Source organism: Rousettus aegyptiacus, unplaced genomic scaffold (genome assembly GCF_014176215.1).
Source record: "Rousettus aegyptiacus isolate mRouAeg1 unplaced genomic scaffold, mRouAeg1.p scaffold_m13_p_3, whole genome shotgun sequence".
NCBI classification, from domain to species: domain Eukaryota; kingdom Metazoa; phylum Chordata; class Mammalia; order Chiroptera; family Pteropodidae; genus Rousettus; species Rousettus aegyptiacus.
Genome location: NW_023416306.1, coordinates 10,520,057 through 10,542,540, shown reverse-complemented (window position 1 = coordinate 10,542,540; position 22,484 = coordinate 10,520,057). Strand labels below are relative to the sequence as shown.

General features: G+C 39.4%; 1 protein-coding gene and 1 pseudogene across 2 annotated transcripts in view; both read left to right on the top strand.

The window, feature by feature from the left end:
• MRRF (mitochondrial ribosome recycling factor) overlaps positions 1 to 22,484 on the top strand; it is a 48,544-nt gene that overhangs the window by 535 nt on the left and 25,525 nt on the right. Inside the window, exons 2-5 of one of the 2 annotated variants that reach the window (XM_016155956.2) lie at positions 4,813 to 5,024; positions 8,000 to 8,155; positions 12,154 to 12,272; positions 18,072 to 18,163. In XM_016155956.2, coding sequence (XP_016011442.1) covers positions 4,841 to 5,024; positions 8,000 to 8,155; positions 12,154 to 12,272; positions 18,072 to 18,163 — 551 coding nt within the window. In that variant the 5' untranslated portion in view covers positions 4,813 to 4,840. The remainder of the gene's footprint in view (positions 1 to 4,812; positions 5,025 to 7,999; positions 8,156 to 12,153; positions 12,273 to 18,071; positions 18,164 to 22,484) is intronic. The other variant, XM_016155955.2, reaches the window with a different exon arrangement.
• LOC118615027 lies at positions 19,302 to 21,248 on the top strand (annotated as a pseudogene).

Below are 22,484 nucleotides of genomic sequence, written 5' to 3'. Positions count from 1 at the left end.
CTGTCCAATGGCGAAACAGTTGTCACCTCCAGAGCCCTTCTCTCTTTGCAGAGTACTTCTGCAGCCGTCATCTCATTTGATCATCTTGATAATCCCAACAAATGACATTGCCATCCACATTTTACAGTTGAGATTGCGATCCAGAGAGTTTGACCTAGTTAAGGTTCACATATCTAGTTAGTGTTGGAACTAAGACACTTTCTCGTCTTCTCCAAGTTTGGTGCCTTTTCCTGTCACCACAATCTACTGCATTTCTCAGAATCTTGGAGAGTTTTATAGTTGTAGAGAGTGAAAACCTGATCTGAACCTTCATTTTATAGTTGAGGAAGCAAAACCTAGGTAGGAGAAATGATGATACAAGTCACAAGTCAGTGGCATAGCTGCCACAAATGCTTTTTGGATGCAGGAAGGTTAGGAATCTAAAGAGGGTGGTCGGCTGGGAATGATGAGATAGGGATATTGGAATCCAGAACAAGCTCTTAGGCAAAGGCTCTTTCTCGACCTGTTAAAGTGTCTCATCCTTCCTTTGGCTGTGTCAGGGACGTGTGTATAGTCAGATACTATAAATACATTTACATGGCACTGAATTTCTAGGAGAATGACCTGTTATCATTAAGTGAAAATTTGGCAAACCAACAGATAATTGAAGCAGTGTTGGGAAGTAGAGCTCGGGACCTACCTTCTTAGATTTAGATTCCAATTCTGGTGCCAACATTGTGACCTTGGGCAAAGGGTTAATCTTTCTAGACTTTCCTGTATATATCACATTTATTCAGTGTCTTTTGTCTTAAGGGAGTCTGCTAGGCACTGGGGATACAGCAGTGAGCAAGACAACCATAGACCAATCCTCGTAGTGCTTATAGTTTCATGGGAGGAATTAGTAATCAAATAACTACACAAGTATTAACTGATATTATTAAAGTAAGTGCTATAAAAAAAAAAGTATAGGGTGTTTTGAAGTTGGGTTGCAGGACATTTGACTTAGCTAGGCTGGAGGAGATGGCCAAGGAAGGCAATCCTTTGAAGAAGTGATACTTAAGCTGAGATCCAAAAGAAAAATGGAAGATAGTTCATTAAAGAGGCGCGAGAAGATCATTCCAAGCCGATTCAACAGTATGTTTGAAGAAGACCCTGGAGCAGGAGTATTCAAAGAAATGAAAGATCAGTTTGCTTATTTGTAAAATGGTGGTAATCATGACTCTGGTTTTTGTAGGAATCAGGTAATACATGTTGTTGATGTAAGAAATGGCCAAACTTGTAGAGAATTTTTATCAGAATTTATTTGCACCAAGACTGACATGACAATAGTTGCTGAGAAGCAGGGTCTCAGATGCTCTGAAGAATGGCAGATTGCAGCTTTTATGAATTTGGAGTTAAGGAGGCAACATAAGAAGAATACATGGGTGGGAGAAAGCAAGGCAGCGATTGGATTACAGCATAGTTAAGATGATGTGCTCTTTTGAGAGTGGTTACTTTGAAAAAGAGGCATTTTTAAGATGTATTAACCTAGATGCTCTGAAGCAATGGGCAGGGCTTGCTTACAGCAAAGAAAACTTACTAAAGAAGTTATATGCCTTGGATGTGACTACACACATGACTTGCCCAGTTAGGAATTTATGGTCAAATCACCCTGTGAAGTTCTTTCAGTAGAACCACTTCTTCAAAAAAGTCCACAATATGAAAGTATTTTATATATAACAAGGGCCTGCATGTGTCCACACCTACATTTATAGAAATGTACATGTTATGAGCAATATACAGCTGGATTGGCAGAGGTTGCTGGGACAATGGATAAGCCAGGGCTTTGTGTTCCTCATCTAGTTCTTTCCAAAATTAAAATGCACCTTCTATGAAAAACAGGAAGAAGATCCAAGATTTGAGAACCTCAACTTTGGAAAAAAATGTGCTGGGAGAGTGGGGTGAAGGGTTAAAGAAATACAAATTAGTAGTTGATAGATGGTCATAGGGATGGGGAGCACGGCAGAGGGAATGCAGTTAGCATTAATATGTTAGCTAGGTGGAGGGGGGGGGGGGAGGGAGCAATTGGGGGGATTGTTTTATGAACTATATAGATGTGTAACCAATGTACTTGAAACTAATTAAAATAATTATTTTAAAAAATAACAGTTTTGAATAATAATGCCAATAATCGTGCTGAGTGTTTCAGTGTATACAGTTTAATATAGTGGTTAAGAGCACAGACTCTGGAGCTAGAGTGCCCGAAGTAAAATCTTGGGCAAATTATTTATCTGTGTCTCTGATTTTTCATACATAAAATGGGTATAATAATAGTACTTATCTCAGAGCGTTATCATTGAGGCGCTGATGAGTTAAGGTATACAGTACAGCACTTAGAATTGCTTCTGGCACATAATTATCACTATACAAGTATTAGCTATTATTTCATTATTACTGTTATAATTATTTTTTTTAAGGTTCAATATCACCATGAGAAAGATGTAGTGTGGGGTGGAAAATGTAGCTCGGAGAGGCTAAATGATCTATGCAAGGCCACACAGCTAGTAAGTTAGGGAACCCAGATTCTAATTCAAGACTATGTACAACGTCCACATACTTTCTGCCATGTTTTTTCTGAGCATGGGTTAATTTTGTTGGATAATACTTGGGCTCCCCTAACAGTTCCTTTCCTCTACTCTTCTGTGCTGAACTGAGTGTTAACATGCATGTCCTTAAGGTAAAGGGGTCCAAGAGACTGCCTTTATTGAACTTCCACTTTGAAATTTCCTGACTTCTGTGCAATTAAAATCTATGCCTTAAGCATTTCAGCAATGTGGTTTATTTATAGAGTTGGCTTCCGGTTCACGTGTACTGGGTCTGCTTTTGGGTGCTGCATTTTCTGTCAAAGGTTGTTTATTTCTAACCCATTTTGATTTCCTGTTGCTTTGTGGATTGGTATTATGACCAGCAACAGGAACACCAGGAAACCTGTCTTAAATGGAGTAGCCAGATTGAGACCCCGTAGATTAAAAAAAAAAACCTCCACATTATTACACAGCCATATTTGGATATAAGTGTGGGTTAGACATTGGCTATATTAGGTGAAAATCTAGATATAGAAACCCCACTTAGAGCCAAACTTTTGTGAACAGTTTTACTGAAATAGGGCCAAGCTATTAGCTCCATGCCCTTGGGACAGCGACAGTCTCTGAGGGCCTCAGTTTCTACATCTGTAAATGGAGATTATTATTATACTGTATGGTGACATTATTAAGAGGATTAAATGAAATAATATGGGTAAAGCAAGCAGCTCAGGCCTGACCTAAATTAATTGTAGCTATTGATAATAATTGAAGAATAGGAAGAAATATTCCTTCATTTTTTAAATCCAAATCTATTTTTACTTTCATACACTAATCACTGACTCCTAGCATCCCTCGCTATTAAAAATCTCATCAGGAGAAATTTGCCTTTGTCCTACTCATTTGCTTTTCTTTGAAAAGATAATGATAGTGATAGCTAGCTTTTATTAAGCAGGTGCTATGTTCTGGGCAGTGTACTAGTTTTGCATGTATTCACTATCTCATTTTAAGATTGGGATTATCTTTCTCATTTTGCAGATGAGGAAAGTAATGCCCAAAAAAGTGGAGTGAATTGTCCAACATTGATATTTACATCCAGATCTGACTGACTCTAGGCTACTTATACATCAGTAATGATATGCAAAATTTGTTTATTGTGTCTTACCCTGTCATGGAAGTCTTTGGAAGGAAAGATGTCGAAGCTATCAATAGATATCCTTTTTGGGAGCTGTGGCTGCTAGCCACTGTGCCACGTGTTTTACCTGCATAAACTTCTTTCTTCTTCCCAACCCTAAGGAATAACTATTATTATCCCCATTTGACATTTGAGGAAATTAAGGTGCTGAAATGTTCAGGGGCATTTAGTCGGTGGTAGAGCCAACTGGATTCCAAGCCTTCCTGGCTACAGAGAGCATGCTCTTACTTAGTCCATTATACTGCATCAAAATTTTAGGATGGGATTTTTTTTTTTTTTTTAATGAGGTAGGCAACTAATTTTCAGGTATTTGAGGCTAATCGTTCTTCATTTTTACCTGAGTAATAGCCAGATGCCTAGCAGGAGCTACACTGGTCACTCAGCTAACACTGTGTTCTATCTCCAAAGTAGCTGTAGGCTCAAGCATCTTTCCACAGTCAAAGACCTCAGAAGTTGTAACTTGTGTTAACACAGAGAAGGGGGGGCATTTTCCAGAACTTCAGTTCTATAACACAGAAGACCTTAAACCTCAACCATGCTTCAGACTCACATTAAAGTGCATTATAATTGGTAATCAGTGCATAAGGAACCAAAGAAATTTTTAATTAAATGCTGTTATGTGAATTTTCCAGTCATTTTATGCCTGTTGAAATGTTTTTCTTATTTAAAGTCCTCTTCTAGTGCTCTGCCCTCCCTGTTTGCAACATAACTTTATCAAGATTTTGTTCCTTATCTCCTATATAAGGATTTAATTAGTATCATTAAAGATTTAGGCTGCTGCACATTTGCTTAACTCTGTGTTCCTTGTGTATTAAGCAGCATTTGGTGCAGTGGAAAGAGCATGGCGATTGGGAATCCTACAGACACAGGCAGTGGGCCAGTTACTTAAATGTCCCGTAAAATATGGCTAATTGTATTTCCTTGTACAGCTGTGGGGACAATTAAAGATAATGTTTTTAGATTGGATGGCACATAGCTTAGTTTCTAGGAGTTGTTTGATAATTAGTACAAAATATTTTCTAAAGTTGTAATGGAGTCTTTTTTACTTAGATCTACTTTTTGTCTTACTCTTTTTAGTAGATGTTCACAAGGATTGTCTTCAGTCATGGCCTTGGGTTTGAGGTGCTTCCGACTGGTCCACCCTGCCTTTTGCAGCTCCCTTGCAGCCTTGACCAGACCTGTTTCAGAAATTACGCTGAAGGCAGTGAGTGGAAGACAAAATATCCATGGGCAATTCATGGCCTCTCCAGCTGTACCAACTCGTCTTTATGCTACCAAGAAAGCCAAAGGTAGATATGTGTGACCTCCTCACCCCTTTCTTATATTCAGCCCTTGAATTATCATAGCTGGAAGGATCTCAGAGATGTACTGAATTTTTCTCCTTGGCACATGAGGACATGGTGTCAAGTACAATTAACTAGCTTAAACGGTCACAGCGACAGAGAACCTGGGGTCTGTTTTCTCATTACCATGCTGCCTCATATGTTTCCATGCTTCACAACATGCCTAATTTCTTTCTTTTAGATTTAGAATTAGAGATATAAGTGCCAAGCAAGCCAGAAAGCTCGAGGCAAGGATCAACATATTTTCTCTTTATAGGAGGATCTGTGTTGGAAGTAAAATTAAAACCAGAAGGTTGTTGGGTAGGGGATATTAGAGCCATGGATTTAGATGGATGATCTTAATGGTTTGTGTCATCCAAGAATGAGACTTTGATATACCCCAGGTCTCAGCTTAAATGTCGCTTCTCAGGGAAGCTTTCCCTGACCTCCGAGACTGGGTCAGGTCCCTAGTTACATGCACTCGTGCACATTGTTATTTTACCTTTGATGTACTTAGCACAGCACTCATTAATTAGTTAATTAATTGTAGGTTTGATTATTGTTTGTTATATATCTTCCATGCCAGACCCAGTAAGGATAGGGTCTGTGTTTTTCTTATTTAGCACCTAACAGGACCTGACACATAGTATGTATCGAAAAATTTTGTTGAATGAATGAATAACAGAAAGTTGTCAAGCCGACCTGCTATTTGCAGTGGTGGGTCAGGGCGTCCGCTCTCAAAGATGGTGCTAGAAATAGGCTGCCGAATATTTTTTCTATTGACTTTCCTTTTATCGTTTCATGCAGACCTTTCCTTTACTGTTAATAGGAAAATTAACAAGTTGCCAAAAGAGCATTAATGCTTAGAAGACTTATATTCTGTTAACAGTGACAATAGTGATGACTTTTGGTCTGTATTGTATTAAGTTTTCTTAAATTCACATACATTTAATAATTTAATCCTTATAATTATCCATCGAAGGAATTTATAATTGCCCAGTGAAGAAATTCTTATAATTATCCAGTGAAACACAGATCTCACCATTTTGCAGATGAGGAAACTGGGGTACTTGTGTGAGACATTTGCCCACGCTCATATCTAGTTAGTGGCAGAGGTGGAAACTGGGGGCTCCTGACGCCCACAGCATTGCAGTCTTCGGTTATGCGACATTCGCCGCAGCCTGTGAGCCGCATCTTCTCATATTTACTTGGCCGTTTAGGTTTTGTCTCGTTTGATTGCCTCTTTAAAGTGCAAATTTGACTTTTTCTTTTAGTTTTTTTGAATTTTTTTTATATTAGGAATATTAATCCTTTGTTGATCATATGTGTTACAAGTATCTACTGTGCTTTTTATTTTATGGTGTCTTTTGTATCAGATTCCTTACCTATAAATTTTTAGCATGCATACTTGGTTTAAAAATAAAGCTGAAAAAATTATTTCCATTGTTTCTGGCTTTTATTGTTGCTCTTAGAAAGTATGCTATTATGCTAAAATTTGATCCTTTAGGGATAATATGTTCTGGTCAGCTATTTTCTGCATTCGCAAGATGTCTGGGTCTGATTTTACTTTTATTATCCCGTTTGGAACTTGTGTTTCTGAATCTGAAGATTTATATCTTTCATTGGTTCTGAAAATTTTAAGCCTTTAGCCTAACTTTAGAGCAATGAGGTTTCAAGCATGTGGTGACAGCAAATAAATGTTTAAAAAAAAATCACTCTGCTGCTTACTGGTTGGTTACTTTGGGAAAAACATTTAAGCGGCTTGTGTCTTAGATTTCTCGTTTGTACAGAGTGGACAATGATAATCTCTGTTCTTCCTTCCTCAGAGAGCTGCTTTGAATATCATAGAGGAATATACTTGAAATTGCATTGCAGGTTATAACATGCTATACAAATATCACAGGATCTAGCTCACTATTGATGTTCAATAAACTTTGTTGTAAATGAGTCTCAATAAATGTTTGTTGAACATTTAATAAGTAAACAACTATAAGATAGTATTATTTAAACGTTTTTATTTTTTTTCTCCTTCCCCCACACTCCAAAAAGAAATGCAAGAATATTTGTATTACCTACTGGAGTGATCTATATATATTACAGAATATATGTTCTATATATATTACAGAATATATATGTTCTATATATATTACTGAATATACATATTACGGAATATATATGAAAAGTCATCATGGTGGTTTAGACATAAAATATAATTTTATTCAGCTCCCAATGCTGTTGACTTTCTAAAATATAAGCTGTTGTCAATACCACTAGTGGCGTTTAATGTTTCTGAATTGCTGTTGTTCCGTTTGCCTGTACTGGCCATCAGATACTTTGCATTTCCTTATCTTAGTATTCATTTTAAAATGAATTAATATAGTTCCTTCATCTCCAATTAGATTTTATGGAGATAGTCTACTAGAATGTTCATGGCAGATCTGGGACCAAATCCTGGCTTTACTATTTCATGACTTTGTGACATTGGGCAAGTCATTTAACCTTTATCTTTTGTTTATTTTTCTGCAAAATAAGGGATTAATTCACTTATGGAGTTACTGCTATGTGGATAGTGCTCTTTTAGGTGTTTGAGTTATTTGATTTGTATTCTCGTAGCAACCTAGCAATATAGATATCTCTATTTTATAGGTAAGGAACCTGAAAAGTAGACTTATTTGCCCAAGGTCATAAAGCTAGTTTGCATCATAGCCAGGATTGTCACCTTGGGTATCTGTTGATAAAGCTTATGCCTTCACTAGTATCCGAGAAAGTGCTGGGTACTTAGTACTCAGTAAATGCAGGCCTTTTTTTAGGGCAATGATAATGTTCTATAATTTTCTAGCACTTGGTGTTTTGCACTACACGTAAGAGGCTCTTCTTCACTAGTTGTTTATTATCTCCGTTTATGCTGCTGTTCTGTTAGTCATTGAATGTTTACTTTCTAGCCAAAGGGAAAGGACAGCCCCAAACCAGAGTGAATCTTAATGCTGCCTTGGTTGAGGACATAATCAGCTTGGAAGAGGTGGAAGAAGAAATGAAGTCTGTGATGGAAGCACTCAAGGATAATTTCAATAAGACTGTCAATATAAGGACCTCGCCAGGTTAGTGACTGCACTGATATTTTAGGGAAGGGCATAGTGGAAAGATAATGGCATTGCTATATCTGGGTTTTAATCCCAGTGCTGATACTTAGTAACTGGTGACTGTGGGCAGTTACTGTACTTTTCTGGTCCTCAGTTTCCTTGCCTAATCCCTACCTTAAAGCTTTGGAGTGGTTATTAAAATAAGTGAGGTAACATGTGTAATGGTTCTAGCACAGTAACTGGCACATAGTCAACACTACATATATTTGTGCATTCATCAAATAAATTTGTCTACTATGAACCAAGCATTGTGCAGGGACACAGTGGTGAACAAAAACAGGCATGGTCTTTGCTCTCATAGAATTATACTCTCAATAATGGGAGTTTTTTTTTATGACTATAATAACTACTAGATATACTGCTAGATATTTAGTCTCACAGTAACTGACAACTTTGGTCTGATTTTTCCAATTTGTCCTATTTGACCATTCTTATCCCTTACTGGAAACCAACTGGCTGCAAACCTGCCCACCTGAGGCATTTCTGTACCCCTGAGCTTGACCAGGAAGATTACTTTTGGGTTAATAACTTCCTGAAAGTGGCTTTTCTAAGTGGGAAATGTCAGAACTGTCTAGGAAAACTGTTTGCAGATGTGATAGAAGAAGTGAGTTGTCAGCTAATGGTGCAGGCAGGCAGGCAGGAAAAATCCAATTGCTGTTAAATTGGCCTTTTGGAAATTGTCATCATCCTAAAGTCAAGCCTGGGACCCCCTCTGAAGGTGTCTGTGGGAGCTTGGGCTGTTCCCACTCACATTTTGGTTTGGATAGTTTGTAAGGAAACTAGAAAATATTTCATGAACTTGTTCTTAAGAAAACCAAGTGAAAAATATACAGCTTCATTTATAAACACCAGCAGAAACATACTGAGTTCAGAGACGAGATCCGATGTGAAACCAGAAAACCATTCCATCATTTGTCAACCTTTAGACTGGGGCATTTTTGCCTTTGCTGACAGTAGAGCGTGCCATTCAATCTCTCCCAACTGTTTATTTTAAACTTGCTTATTATTTTAGGTATGAAACTGATAAAGTGCTTTGTCTCCCCTGTGCTTTCTGGCCTGTTAACATTCTGCAGCCGAAACCAGAGAGCAGTTTGAGAGGAGCTCAGGGAGAAATGTGATACTTAAAATTAGCCAGCAAGCTCCACTCTTGTTGAACTTAAAAAGATGATGGGCCTGGAAAGAGGTTGGGAGTGTAATTTGTTAAATGTTAACCTCTGAGAAAATGAGGGGCAGGAATGAGGCTGAGGGAGATTCTCGCTGGGGACAGATTGAGGGAAGGGATTTGATGCATTATGTCGATATGGATTTAGGGAATGGGAACACCACAGTTGTATACTGGGATGCCCATGTTGGGACTTCTGCAGCAGAGGATCTTATGGCAAACCAGGGAGGCTGAATTAAGATCCATTTTCATAAGGCCTCCCATTGGTATTTCCTCTTTGCTTCTTTCTCTTTAGGGTTATGTTTGTGTAACGTTCTATGTAGAATTTGGGGCCATAAAGAGACTGGGTGAAAAAAGCTGAACTTAGCCAGTCTTTTTTGGCCAAATTCTTCCATATCATCTTTCATTACTATCTAAACCAGCAGGCACTTTTCTTCTTACACCTCCATCTGTCTACCAGCAGCTTCTGTCTCCAAGGTACATGATTGTTTTTAGTCGTTGTCTAAGATATGGGTTTATTCCTTTGTTCATTCTTGTTCTTTCTCATTCATCTATCCATATGTATATTCATTTATTCATCAAAGCATTATCGAGCACTTATTTTGTGCTGATTAATAGGTGCAATAGATACAGCGAGAAAAGACATTCTCCCCACTTTTTAAGAGCCTAGAGCCTAATGTGAAGGGCCAGACAAGAAAACCAAAATATACGAAGTCATATAGTAAAGCAGAGTGGTGAAGACCTTTGCTTTGGAGTTGGTCAGACCTGGGTTTGAATTCATGCTCTGTGTATTAAGAGTTCTTGTGACCTTGGTAAAGTTACTCTCTGTGCCTCAGTTTCCTCATCTGAAAAGTGGTGGAACTATCTCAGGGTTATTGTGATAATGAAAGCAAATAAATTATAGAAGCATTTAGCACAATGTCTCACTCACAGGAAGCGTTCAGCAAATATTTGTCATAATATTATAGAAATGTGCACAGGATGCTCTGGAGCTCACGAGAGGGTTTATAATCCAGCCTAGGAGGTCAGGTAAGATTTCTGAGATTAGATGCTGTTACAACTGAGTGTTATCTGAACAGAGAAGGGCATTCTCAGTAGAAGGAAAAATACACGCTAAAGGTCTTGAGGCAAGGAAGTTCAAACTACCAGAGAAATTGTAAATAGGTTAGTTTGGTTAAAACATAGGAGAAAGTCAAGAAGTAATAATAATAGTTGACATTTATTGGGCACTTAGATATGCCAGGGCACAGTTGTAAGTGCCTTCCAGAAACTCTTTTATTTAATCCTCATCATAATCCTATGAGATAAGTACAATTTTTATGCCCCATTTAGAGATCAGGAAACAGATGCACAAAAGGTTGAGGGAATCTGCCCAGGGTCACACAATCAAGAGGTGGCAGAGTTGATATTTGCACCCAGGTCATTTATCTTCAGAATCAAGGGAACTTTTGCTATTATACCTCCTGGACTATTCCAGATTGAGGCCATTGGTGTCAGCCATGTTCTCTCTTGGGATGACTTTGAGTACTGTGCTTTAGTAGTTCAAATCAGATCTGTGGGCCATGATATGGTACTGTATTATTCTAACAACAGTTTGCTGGGACAATACCCAATTTGTTTAAAAGACCACTTTCTTCCCCAGCCCCTCTTTCTTTTTGTGTCTCAGAATGAGCCATCCACTAGTGGTTCCTACTATCAAAGGTATGTTTTTGCTTCTAGCTCGCATTTGAATGGGAAATCAGAAAGTTTGAATAATGCCCCTCTTCCATCCATAACTGTGGCTTTATTTGCTTGCCTTGTTGGGTTTCTGAAAATTTTGCGCAGGGTTTTCTAGAATTCATAAATGGATGAAGATCAGATACGGGCCAACAGTTAAGCATTAACAGTTGGTGTGTGTTTGTTTTCTAAAGGAGATCTAAGTACCAAAATCATGGCAGGTATAAGGGAATGGTTTCAAACCTGGCTGTGCATCATAATTGTGTGGTGATACTAAAAAATAATTATAGACTCCCCCCAGATCACAGGCTCCCAAACCCCTGCAGAATCGAGATCTCTGGGGTGGGGTCCAGGAATCTAAATTGAAAAGCTCCTTGGTGATTCTGATGCTCAGCCAAATTTGAGTTCCACTGGTATAAGGGAGAAGTGTGATTAGAATCAGAATCAAGTGCACCTGAGCTTAGAGCTCTTGCGTGTTTTTCCTTTTATTAGCTCTATGATCTTGCCCTATTTAGACTCCCCAATTCTCATTTTTTTTTCATGTAAAATGGAGATAATAATACAATGTTAGAGTAGTTATAAGAACTAAAGGGTTAATAAGAGGTACCCTTTTTTAAGACTCATTTTGGGTACTTATTATATACTTGGTTGTTTATAGTTAGTTATAATCCTTGCTTTAATCCTGTAAGGTAGTTATTTTTTGACTGAGTTGGAAACGAGAAGATGAGTAACTTGCCTGAGGATTCATGGTTAGTAAATGACAATGTTGTTGGATGGGTGACCAGCTCTTTCCAGTTTTAACTCTAAAAGTTCTGTGTCACAGGAAACCCCTCAGGCCCAGGCAGACCAGGATGGTTGGCCACCCTGGTTGCTGGTAAGGAATTCTAACCTAGTTCTGTCAACGTTTCAAAGTTCTTTGCATCACGTGACACTGCTGCCCCAATGAAAGCCCCTGAAATGGTCTTGTCACATTGATAAGGGACCCCTAAATATTAGCTGAATCTGAATTAGATAGGGACTTAGCTGTGGGGCTACTAAGGTCCTTCTGAATTCTAAGACTTTATAACTTTTCTTTTAGGATCCCTAGATCATATCACTGTAGTAACTGCTGATGGGAAGCTAGCTTTAAACCAGATTGGCCAGATCTCCATGAAGTCGCCACAGCTGATTTTGGTGAATATGGCCAGCTTCCCAGAGGTAAGGTGGCCTTGCTGCAAGGGTCCTTTGTGGGGTTTTTTTTGTTTTTGTTTTTTTTAATGGAGGTGGCTGGGTCAAGTCAGTAGGAAGTATTCCTTCTACTGGGGATGAAACGAGAGGGAAAGTACAATAAAGGGAATGTAAGGATAAGGGAAAACTCTTTTCTTATTGCTAAATTTCTTTTCTGTTAAATGCAAACACTAGAAGCCAGGCAATTAATTTGGATTCTGAAACAGGCCCCATCTCAGAAAAAACAGTGACGAAGCAGCGATTGGCACTTGGCCAACACAGAGGGGAACCGTGGTAGCCTGGAGAGCCTGTGCCCTGCCTGCAGGGAGCAGCCTGTGCCCAGCTCCTGCTGATCACTGCCAAGCAGAAATGTAGGCCTGGTTGTCGTTGTTACCAGATATTAAGATTTTTATTTCCAGAAGAAGCCAGTAATCCAATGTAAGATCTTTGTTAAATGTTGATAACTAATTCACTTTATTTATTTTTTTTTAAGATTACGAGACAAAACACATTAATGGGCCAGGTTTGGCCTGTGGGCCACCAGTTTGTGACCTCTGCATTAATATTTGGAATAGATCCTCCTAGAATTCACATTCCTTTCAAACTAGACTGACCATTTGCAGAATATTGCACAGAGCACGGTGCTTCCAAGGCTGGAAGGTGGGTTGCATTGGATAATTGCAACCTTGAGTCTGATAGTAAGTCTAGTTGAGGAAGATACATGGTTTTTTTTTTTTGTTGGCCCAGTGGGAATTGACCTGGATCGGGAGTCCTAGAGGGCTTGGAATCTGGTCCCAACTCTGCTGCCAGCTGGCTATTTTACCTTGTGTAAGTTGCTTCACTCTCTGCACCCCCATTTTTTCATCTGTTCCCGTTGTCTCTTTCAGTATTTCTATCCCAAAGACATAGAACAAAGTTGAGCCTGCTGGATTTGACAAACGGGGTTAGAGATATGAATAAAGAAAAGCCCCTGCTATGAACACTTGCAGATATGAGGCCTCTTATAGTTCATTTGCTATGCTAGGCACACTTGTCGGGGAGCTGTTGCTCACCACTGCCCCATTTCATTCTCCATACTGCCGCCAGAGTGAACTTTTAAAAATAGGCGTTGAACTATGGCTTTTCCCATGCTTAACATTTATCAGTGGCTTCAAGTAATCTTTAAGAAAAAGGCTACTGTGGCATAGAAGGCTTTGCATGCTGTGGCCCCTGCCTGTCCCAGTCTCCCCACTCTTGTGCCACCGTCATCCTTGCACCCCACTCGAGCCACATGAGCTTTCCTCAAACACACCATGCCCTTCGCATCCTTGGGGCCTTTGCCTGTGTTTTTTTTGCTTGGAACACTTGTCTAGCTAGTTGCTACTTGTATTTTGGATCATAACTTAAATGTCAGTTTCTCAGGGAAGCCTTCCCTAATTTATTCAATCTAAATTATTCCTCCACATTAACCTCTCGTACAGAGCACAGTTCTTTTACTACATTGCACTTAACATTATTAATAGTTATATATTTATTTACATCTTTATTTTGCATCTCATTTTCACTAGATTGTAAGCTTAGAATCATCTAAGCTTGTAGAAATCATCTAACTTGTTCATTGTGTCGAGCACCTAAAACAGTGCCTGGCACGTGGAAGCACTCAGTAAATTTTCCTCAAATGGATGAATACTTGCTATTAGGTTGATGGGAGGGAGACACTCATTCCTGGTGCTACTGAAGAGCAAAGAGACGGATGAAAGGGAACGGGAACGGTTGGTGCTTTCCCTTTCTGGCTCCCTCTGAACCACTGAGGCCTCTATCTAGCCTGGTTCGTCTACACCCTTAGGCACTGCAGGCCAATTTAGGGAATAGCCTCCTAATTACACAGCTTGAAGACCTCATCAGACAGATTGCTTTTCAGAGCTAGCCACTTCTGTTATTAAATAGCAAATGGCATTCACAGAAGAAGCACCTGATTGGCCATCAGAGCATCTCATGAGGCAGGAGGAGGTATTAATAGCTTAATTTTTTCTTAGGAAGTTGGAGTATGTCTTCATTTTTCAACCAGAGCATCTCTGCCATTTCTCCAAATTGAAATTCTGTAAATTTTGAAAGGAAAAAAAAAAAACACAACCCTTTACCAGCATCTCAGAGAGGTTCTTTACAAGGACAGAGTGAGGAAGTGTGAGTTACATTGTCTTTTGAATTCCTTTATCTCATCTGGCATATATATTAAACAAATAGCCCTAACTAAACATTTCCTTCCTCCCCTTTAGAAGCTGCCCATAGAGTACCCAGGTTCATAACTTCAAAATGCTGAGCTAATCCTCTCTGTGTTTATGTAATTCCTTTCTGTTTCACATGCGGTTGGCTTTCTTTCCAAACCTACGCATTTCTGTGTCATACTGTGGTGACACGATGCAGATTTACATGCATAATCTTTTCAAATGCATTGAAGACAGAAAACTGTTGCATTTGTTTAACATGTGTCCTGCTTGATAAATGATTTACCCAGTTGCCGCTTTCCATAAACTTGCCTGCAGCTAGAGTTAATGATGGGAAAGAAAAGAAGGGAGTAAAAACCCACAGCATTATTTGAACAAGGCAAAACAAAAAACAAAAAACAAGAAAAAACCAGAAAATAACCCTGCAGGCTTTATTATTGCCCTTCTGGAAGAAAAAAGCTAATGTGCACTGAGTGTCTAGTGTGTTCACTACTTTCTGTTTTGTTTCATGTGATCAACACAGGTACTCTCTAAAACTGAACATTATTTGTTCCGTTTTGTGGATGAGAAAACTGAGGCTCAGAGAAGTGAAATATATCCCCGAGGTTCACGCCGTTATGGTAGACCAAGGTTTGGACATAGATCTGTTTGACACTAAAGCCTGTGCTGCTTTTACCATTCATTTATTAATTCAGCAAATATTTTTTCAGTCCTTGCAGGTTGTTAGGTTTTATTTGAAGTGCCAGAATTCACTAATGAGTAAGATAGACAGGGTCCCTGCTTTCATAGAGGTTACATTCCAGGGAGACATTGGGGCATAAAGAAAATGGAAGACCAGTAATTGAAATATCTCTAACGAAGTTGGCTTGAACGCAAATTATCAAGGACTTGTTTACCTGCCAACAAAAGTTTTAGCATCTTTTGTCTTTTAGCATAAATTAGTTTAAGAATGGCAGTAACAGACATTGCTAATTGATGACAGCACTTTCTGCCTGACCCCAGGTGAGGTCTGTGATCTTTCTCAACATAGTACTCCAAACAGCCATGACCTCTTGGTCAGTGTTGCCCTTTGAGAACAGCCTGTTTGCCTTGGAATACTGGTGAGCATCCCTTCAGTGAGGGTATAAAAGCTAAGATAAAAGATGGAAATGTGATAGAAATATATGCCTTTTTGTCTGAACCATGAATAGTTCAGAAGTGATGTTGGGAAAATGACTAATTCCCCGAGTTTCTACATCCAGCGTTATCAAACTAAAATCTATATTTTAGAATATTTTAGAACTATGTCTTCCAGCAGTTTTCTTTGCAGAATGAAACCTCTCTTGATTTACATTTTTTTCTGTACATGAAAGGATACAGAACAAGTAAGTCTAAAATAAGGTTTTAGAGGGTTATATACATAAAGTAAAAATAAGGAGATAAGTTTTTCTAATAGATCTGAGCCAGTTCATTAGTATACTCATTCAACAAGCTTTTACTGAGTGCTTACCATGGACCTGGCACTGAGCCTTGTGTTAGGATGATGTAAATATTGAAACGGTGATTGCCTAGCTTGGTATCAGCTCCTGTGCCTGTAGGGGAAGGTGGTATGGAAACACTTGGGTCTGACTGTGAGAGGGAGGTGATGGTGGTCGGTCACCACAATGAGTTATCAGTCATTCAGTGAGAAGCGTCAGGAAAGGAGGAGTGGGAAAGGATTGGGAGACTTGAGATCAGGCCACCCCTTCAAAGTGGAGACTTTCCTCTTATCGTTAACTTTAGAAATCTGTGTGTCATTTTAATTCAGGAAGATGGCAGGTCTCTTGCAGAGGAAAATTTCTTTTCTTTATCCAGCTCTTTTATTTACTTTGGCCATACTCTTTATACACCAGACCTAATTCCAAATAATTTTTAGTGATTAAAAAAAAAATCACATTTCTTCTGCTATAATCACTAAATACATTGAGCTAGCGGGTCTGGAAGAAAGTATAGACGGTGACGTCATTGGACTCAGTTGAGGAGCCTAGTGTCTTCGCTTAACTCTGCCGGGAAGCGAAAGCATGACGGGTGAGGTCCTCACTCCACCGCTCTTGACTCTCTAGAAAGACCATGTTTGTGTTTAGGGATGTGACCTTATCCAACAGGTTCCTGTATATGTAAGGTAGGGAGTGTCCTTGGTTATGTTAGAGATCCATTCCAGCTCCAATAGTCTGTGGTCAGAGGTATCATTTTAGGAATTTACTGTTTTAAGCAGCGGCCACACTGTTAGATTCTGTACAGAGCCCTCCAAGGAGATGATTCGTCTGCACGTGGAAGTTCGCATATGATAACAACCCATGTCCCTGTAGAATTAAGGTCATTTTAAAATGAAATAGATAAGCTTTTTAGGCACTCCCTCAAAAAAAAACAAAGCAAACCCTGGAAAAATAAAAAAGGTATGCAACAAACCCCATTCTTTTAAACCAGAAAGTCTGAGGAGGAACTTAATGCTGGGAATTGGCCCTTTGAATCCAAGTGATGTGGATTGGCTCTGGTCAAACCTAAAATTCTTAGGAAAATGTCAGAGACCACATTTTCATGGATTCCACATTGTGATGCCAGTGAAAGTATCGCTCTTCTACATTGGTCTTTCACCCTTTAGGATGGCATTCAAGGTGGGGTTATAATATTGCTTGAGGTGAGTGAGGCACTTTGGGAAACCAGTGTACCACCTGGCACAGTAGAGACCAGGACTGTGTGGAGAAGACCCTGGAGGATGTCAGGCAGGACAGCAGTGCATCAGCTAAGAGATGGCATCAACTCAGCCTCGTTTGGGGGTTTTGTGCATTCTTACCTTTACATGCTAAATGTAAATAATAACTCCCCTTGCCTGGGTGTTACTGTGGCCAGGCACAGAGTGAGATGCATTGCTCAAGCTTACCTCATTCAGTCCTCTCTACGGTGTAGATTCCATGGTCTCAGATTACGAAAGGGAAGCTCAAGAGAGGTCAGGCTTTTGGCCCAGGGTCACATGGTAAGCAGAGCTGGGATTTGAACCGAGATCCTTCTGACTCCAAACCTCATGCTTTTAGCCGGTACTTATCCTGGAGCACACGCCAGCAGAGATTCATTGCTTATTCTAAAACATGAATGAGGTTGGTGTGAGTATAGATGCGAATGAGTTAAATTTATTTACTCATTCTAAATCAGCACTGGTATATTTTCAGTGTAAAATGTCAACTGGAATTTTTAACGTATAAAATCTTTCATCTGTCTTTACACCAATCTTTGCACAGACCAGGACCCCTCCCTTGAGGATTTATTGTGGTTTTGATCTGTGTTGCCTCAAACCATTGAAATCTTTTCAAAGAAGCAGAGCTGTTTTCTTTTTATTTTTTCCTTCTCTTTGCTTTTTTTCCTCCCCACAGTACACTGGTACCAGGAGTGGACATAGTTTGCTATTCAGCTTGATCAAAGCACTCTACACCAATGTAACTTCCTGATCTTACTGGTAACAGAACTAAATGTTTCCATGTTCTGGCAAGATGGGTTGCCAGTTATCGGCAGAGGGCTTGCATCTGGTAATAATTATTTACTAATTCTGTTTACCTTTTGATCTGGTTTTCAGTGTACAGCTGCAGCTATCAAGGCTATAAGAGAAAGTGGAATGAATCTGAACCCAGAAGTGGAAGGGACGCTAATTCGGGTACCCATTCCCAAGTAAGTTTGGCTGAAATTTACATATTTTGGATGCAGTGGAGCAGTTGTCCTTGTAAGGAAACCAATACCCATGAAGTTGTTAGGCTGATAGCATACTTTACCTGTACTTCTCATCCTGGTAAACGCCAACATCTTTTGAGGTCCAGTTTACTGATTCAGAAATATTTATTAAGTGCCTAGTATGTACTAAGGGCTGGAGATGCAGTAGTCCACCTGATAAAATCCTTGTCCTTATGTAGTTTACATTCTGGTTGGGAAGATAGGATACAAACAGATAACATCATTTCAGATAACATCATGCTACCTGGAAAGAAAAGGCAGTGGGTCTCAACAGAGAGTGACTTGATGAGGGTAATGATGTCAGGGACAACTTTAGCCTTAGAGGACTCTTTAAGGTAGTACCATTAAGCTGAGAGCTGAATGGTAAGGAAGAACCAGCCTAGGGGAAGAACTTTCCAGGCAGAGTGAAGAGCCAGCACAAAGGTCCCAAGTCAGCAAAGACCTTGATACTTGCAATCTCGAATCCATGTTCTTTGAAGAGTTATTTTTGCATTAGTCCATGCTTATTGAAGAATTTTAAGCATAAGAACAGAATATTGTTAATTATATAAATATATAGAACTTAGAGTTTTTAATGAATATCCATGGTTTTGCTTTTAGAGGTTTTTACCCAAGGCCAGCTGTGGTCTGAAAATATTAAAGGAAAAATTCCAGAAATAAACATTTTATAAGTTTTAAATTGTGCACCATTCTGAGTAGTGTGATGAAATCTCAAGCCGTCCGCTTCATCCCACCTGAGATGTGAATCATTCCTTTGTACAGCACATCTATGCTGTGTATGCTACCCACCCATTGGTCACTTAGTAGCTTTCACAGTTACCAGATCGACTATTGTGGTGTTGAAGTGCTTGTGTTCAAATCACCCTCATTTTACTTAGTAATGGCCCTGAAATACAAGATTAGTGATGCTGGCAATTTTAATATGCTAAAGAGAAGCCATAAAGTGCTCCTTTAAGTGAAAAGATGAAAGTTCTCAAAAGTAAGTAAAAAAAAAAAAAATTAGATGCTGAAGTTGCTAAGATCTATGGTAAGAACAAATCTTCTATCCATGAAATTGTGAAGAAGGAAAAAAAAATTGTGAAGACGGGTATGTACAATATAATAAGATATTTTGAGAGAGACCACATTTGTATAACTTTAATACAGTATATTATAATAGTTCTACTTTATGATTATTGTCATTAATCTCTTACTGTGCCTACTTTGTAAATTAAGCTTTATCAACAATGTGTATAGGGTTTAGTACTATCGGTGGTTTCAGGGATCCACTGGGGATTCTTGGAACTTATCCCCTGCATATAAGGGGAAACTATTGTATGTTTATTTTTAAATTAAAAAAGGAAAGAAATGGCCTTTCCTGTGGTAATGACCTCCCCACGAGTACATGCCTCTTGCTAAGGACCTCCTCCATCCCTCTCCAGAAGAGGAGAAGAGGAAACACAAGAAGAAGCGCCTGGTGCAGAGCCCCAAGTCTGCTGCATGGATGCGAAATGCCCAGGATGCTATAAAACCACCACCGCTTTTAGTCACGCACAAATGGTAGTGTTCTGTGTTGGATGCTCCACTATTTTCTGTCAGCCTACAGAAGGAAAAGCAAGGCTTACAGAAGGGTGTTCCTTCAGAAGGAAGCACCACTGAAAGCACCCCGAATCAAGACGAGTGAGGAACCATCCCAATAAACACACTTTGGATTAAAAAAAGAAAAAAAGAAAAAAAAGGAAAGGAAAGGAATGGCAGGACCTTGAAATGTTTGAGAAAGAGAAAGCCAGTGAGTGTGTCTGAAACTCAGTGAGGAGGGCAGAGAATGATAGGAGAGGGGGTCGGGCTAGTAAGGAGAGGCTGATGGTTCCGGCTTTACAGGCCATGGAAAGGAGTTTAGGCTTTATTCAATTAGAATATAGCCATTGGAGGGACTTAAGCAGAGGAATGACCTGGTCTAATGTGACTTCGGGGGTCTCTCTGGCTGCTGATTAACCAATGGAAGGTAGGGGGACCAAGCAGGCACAAGAAAAGTAGTTGGGAGGCAAGTGCAGTAGTCCAGGTGAGATATCGATCCTCTCCCGATTCTGTAGCAGGCAGAATCAGTTTCTCCTTCTGTGATCTCATTTCCTAACTACCTTTAAGTCCCTATTCCTACACAGTGCCTCATAGATAGCAAGTTCCAAGTAAGAGTTGAATTAATTCATTCCATCCTTCAACAGATATTTATTGAGCACTAACTACATGCCAGGTACTTTCCTCGCTGTTGAAATGTAGCAGTAAACAAAACAAACAACAAAAATCCCCTGTCCTGGGGCTTATCTCATAGTTGAGTAGGCACAGTAAACACAAAAACGAAGAAATACACATCATGTCCAGTGATAATGACTATGAAGAAAAAACAAGCAGGGTAAAGGGACAGAGGGAGTCCATTGGGGTTTTATTGTGGATAGGTAGGTTCCGGAAGTGACATCTGAACAGAAACCTATGTGAAAGGAATGAATGAAGTGGCCAAATAACGGGAAGGGAAAAGGAGTCAGAATCTTTTTGTGCCGCACAAATTCCTGTATTCCTTTACAGATGCTTCCATCCCCATAATGTGGGCTCGTTCCAGGTGTGGAGACTTAGGCTCAGAGAGGTAAAGTAATATCTCTGAGGTCACAGAGCTTATGCTGAAGCTGGGACCTAAACCAAGGTTTCGTTGCTTCCAGAGCTTCATGGTGCATCCATGCTAGCAATAAGAATTAATCCCAACACTAAGAGTCAAGAAACTTTTCCTGCTGAACTTTTTTCCTGTTTAGTGACCAGAAAATTGCCATCTTATTCCATTGTGTTTTCAGTACTCTGTAAGTCAGAATTAACTCTGCCTTGAAATCATATAACTTGAAAGCTATATAGCCTACTGTTTAAGAACCAGATAGACCTGGGTTCAAGTCCAGTACCTGTTTGCTTGGTGGTTCATCATTTGCTCAGCAAATTTTCTGCAGTTGTATCATGTGCCAGGCTTGATGCTGGGTGCTGGGGCCATACAGATCTGATGTGTACCTTCACGTGCCAGGCCCCTTATTGGTATTACGTGCAGCTTATATGTGGAACTTAGTGTTACCTACAGTTTATAGGTGAAAAAATTTAAATTCGGAAAAATTAAGAGACTTTCCCAAGATTGCATGGTCAGTAAGTGGCAGTCAGGATTTGAATCTTGAGTTTTTCTATTACCAAAGTACAGACTCTTTCTCCTGCGCTCTCTGAATAGATGTGTAATTCTGGAAAGTGCCACGTGAAGCAAGATTTGCAAGTGGAATGGATGGTGATCAGTAGGTTTATTTTTTAGTTGTTGCTCTCTTGTCTGTAAAATCTTGGAAAAGCCACTTAACCTCCCTGAGCCTCGTTTTCCTCATACACTAGATGAAGGGGTCGTTCTCAGTGATCTGCCAGGTCCCTGTGGAGCCCCAGATTCTGTGATGCTATGAGTTTATGCTGCTAAATGCTCATTGCTGGCTTCGGTTCCTCTGAGAGTGGCCTGACTGTGTATCATATTTTTCTTTCAAAGATCTATTTGACATAATGTGCACCTCTGCGGCCCCACAGGACTAAATGATTGCCCTTGGTGCAGTGTACATGTTTGAAGGATCAGTGAGTTTAACTTAACTTGAATTTCCAAAGACATGGGAATCTGTTACATTATATTTTACATCATTTTATGTTGGTTAATGGGCGTAATCCAAGAGAAAGTTGATAGACCAAAACCCTCTGCTCCTGCAAACCTCATTTTTTATATACTTTCTTCCCTTTGACAAGGTGGTAAGGTCATGAGGCCCTGTACTGAATTATACATTTGGTAGTTTTCCAGATAAAAAATGAATGATCTGTTCTTTATTATGGAGGCTATGTCATGTGAGAGGATAAAGGTTGATTCAGATGTAAAACGGACCAAGATTTTTATTTGGTTTTGGCAGTGACTTCCATATGACTCTGGGCACTCACCCTAGCAGCTTGCTGCCTTCTACTTCCTTATTTGTAAAGTAAGTAAAGTAACACCGAACTACAGGTAGAGATTTTAGGATTAGTAGAGAAAGTAGATTAAGTTGTATTATCTCCTTAGAGAAAAGAAGCTTTATAAATATAAGATACTAATATTATTTCAGTAAACTTTATATATGTGTAAAATTTTACTTTGGGGGAAAAGGAAGGAGTGAGAAAGGGAACTAATTTGTTATCAATTATGTGCCAGGAACTGCTAAGTGCTTAACGTATTCGGGAAAGTTAGAAAAGTACAGTTAAA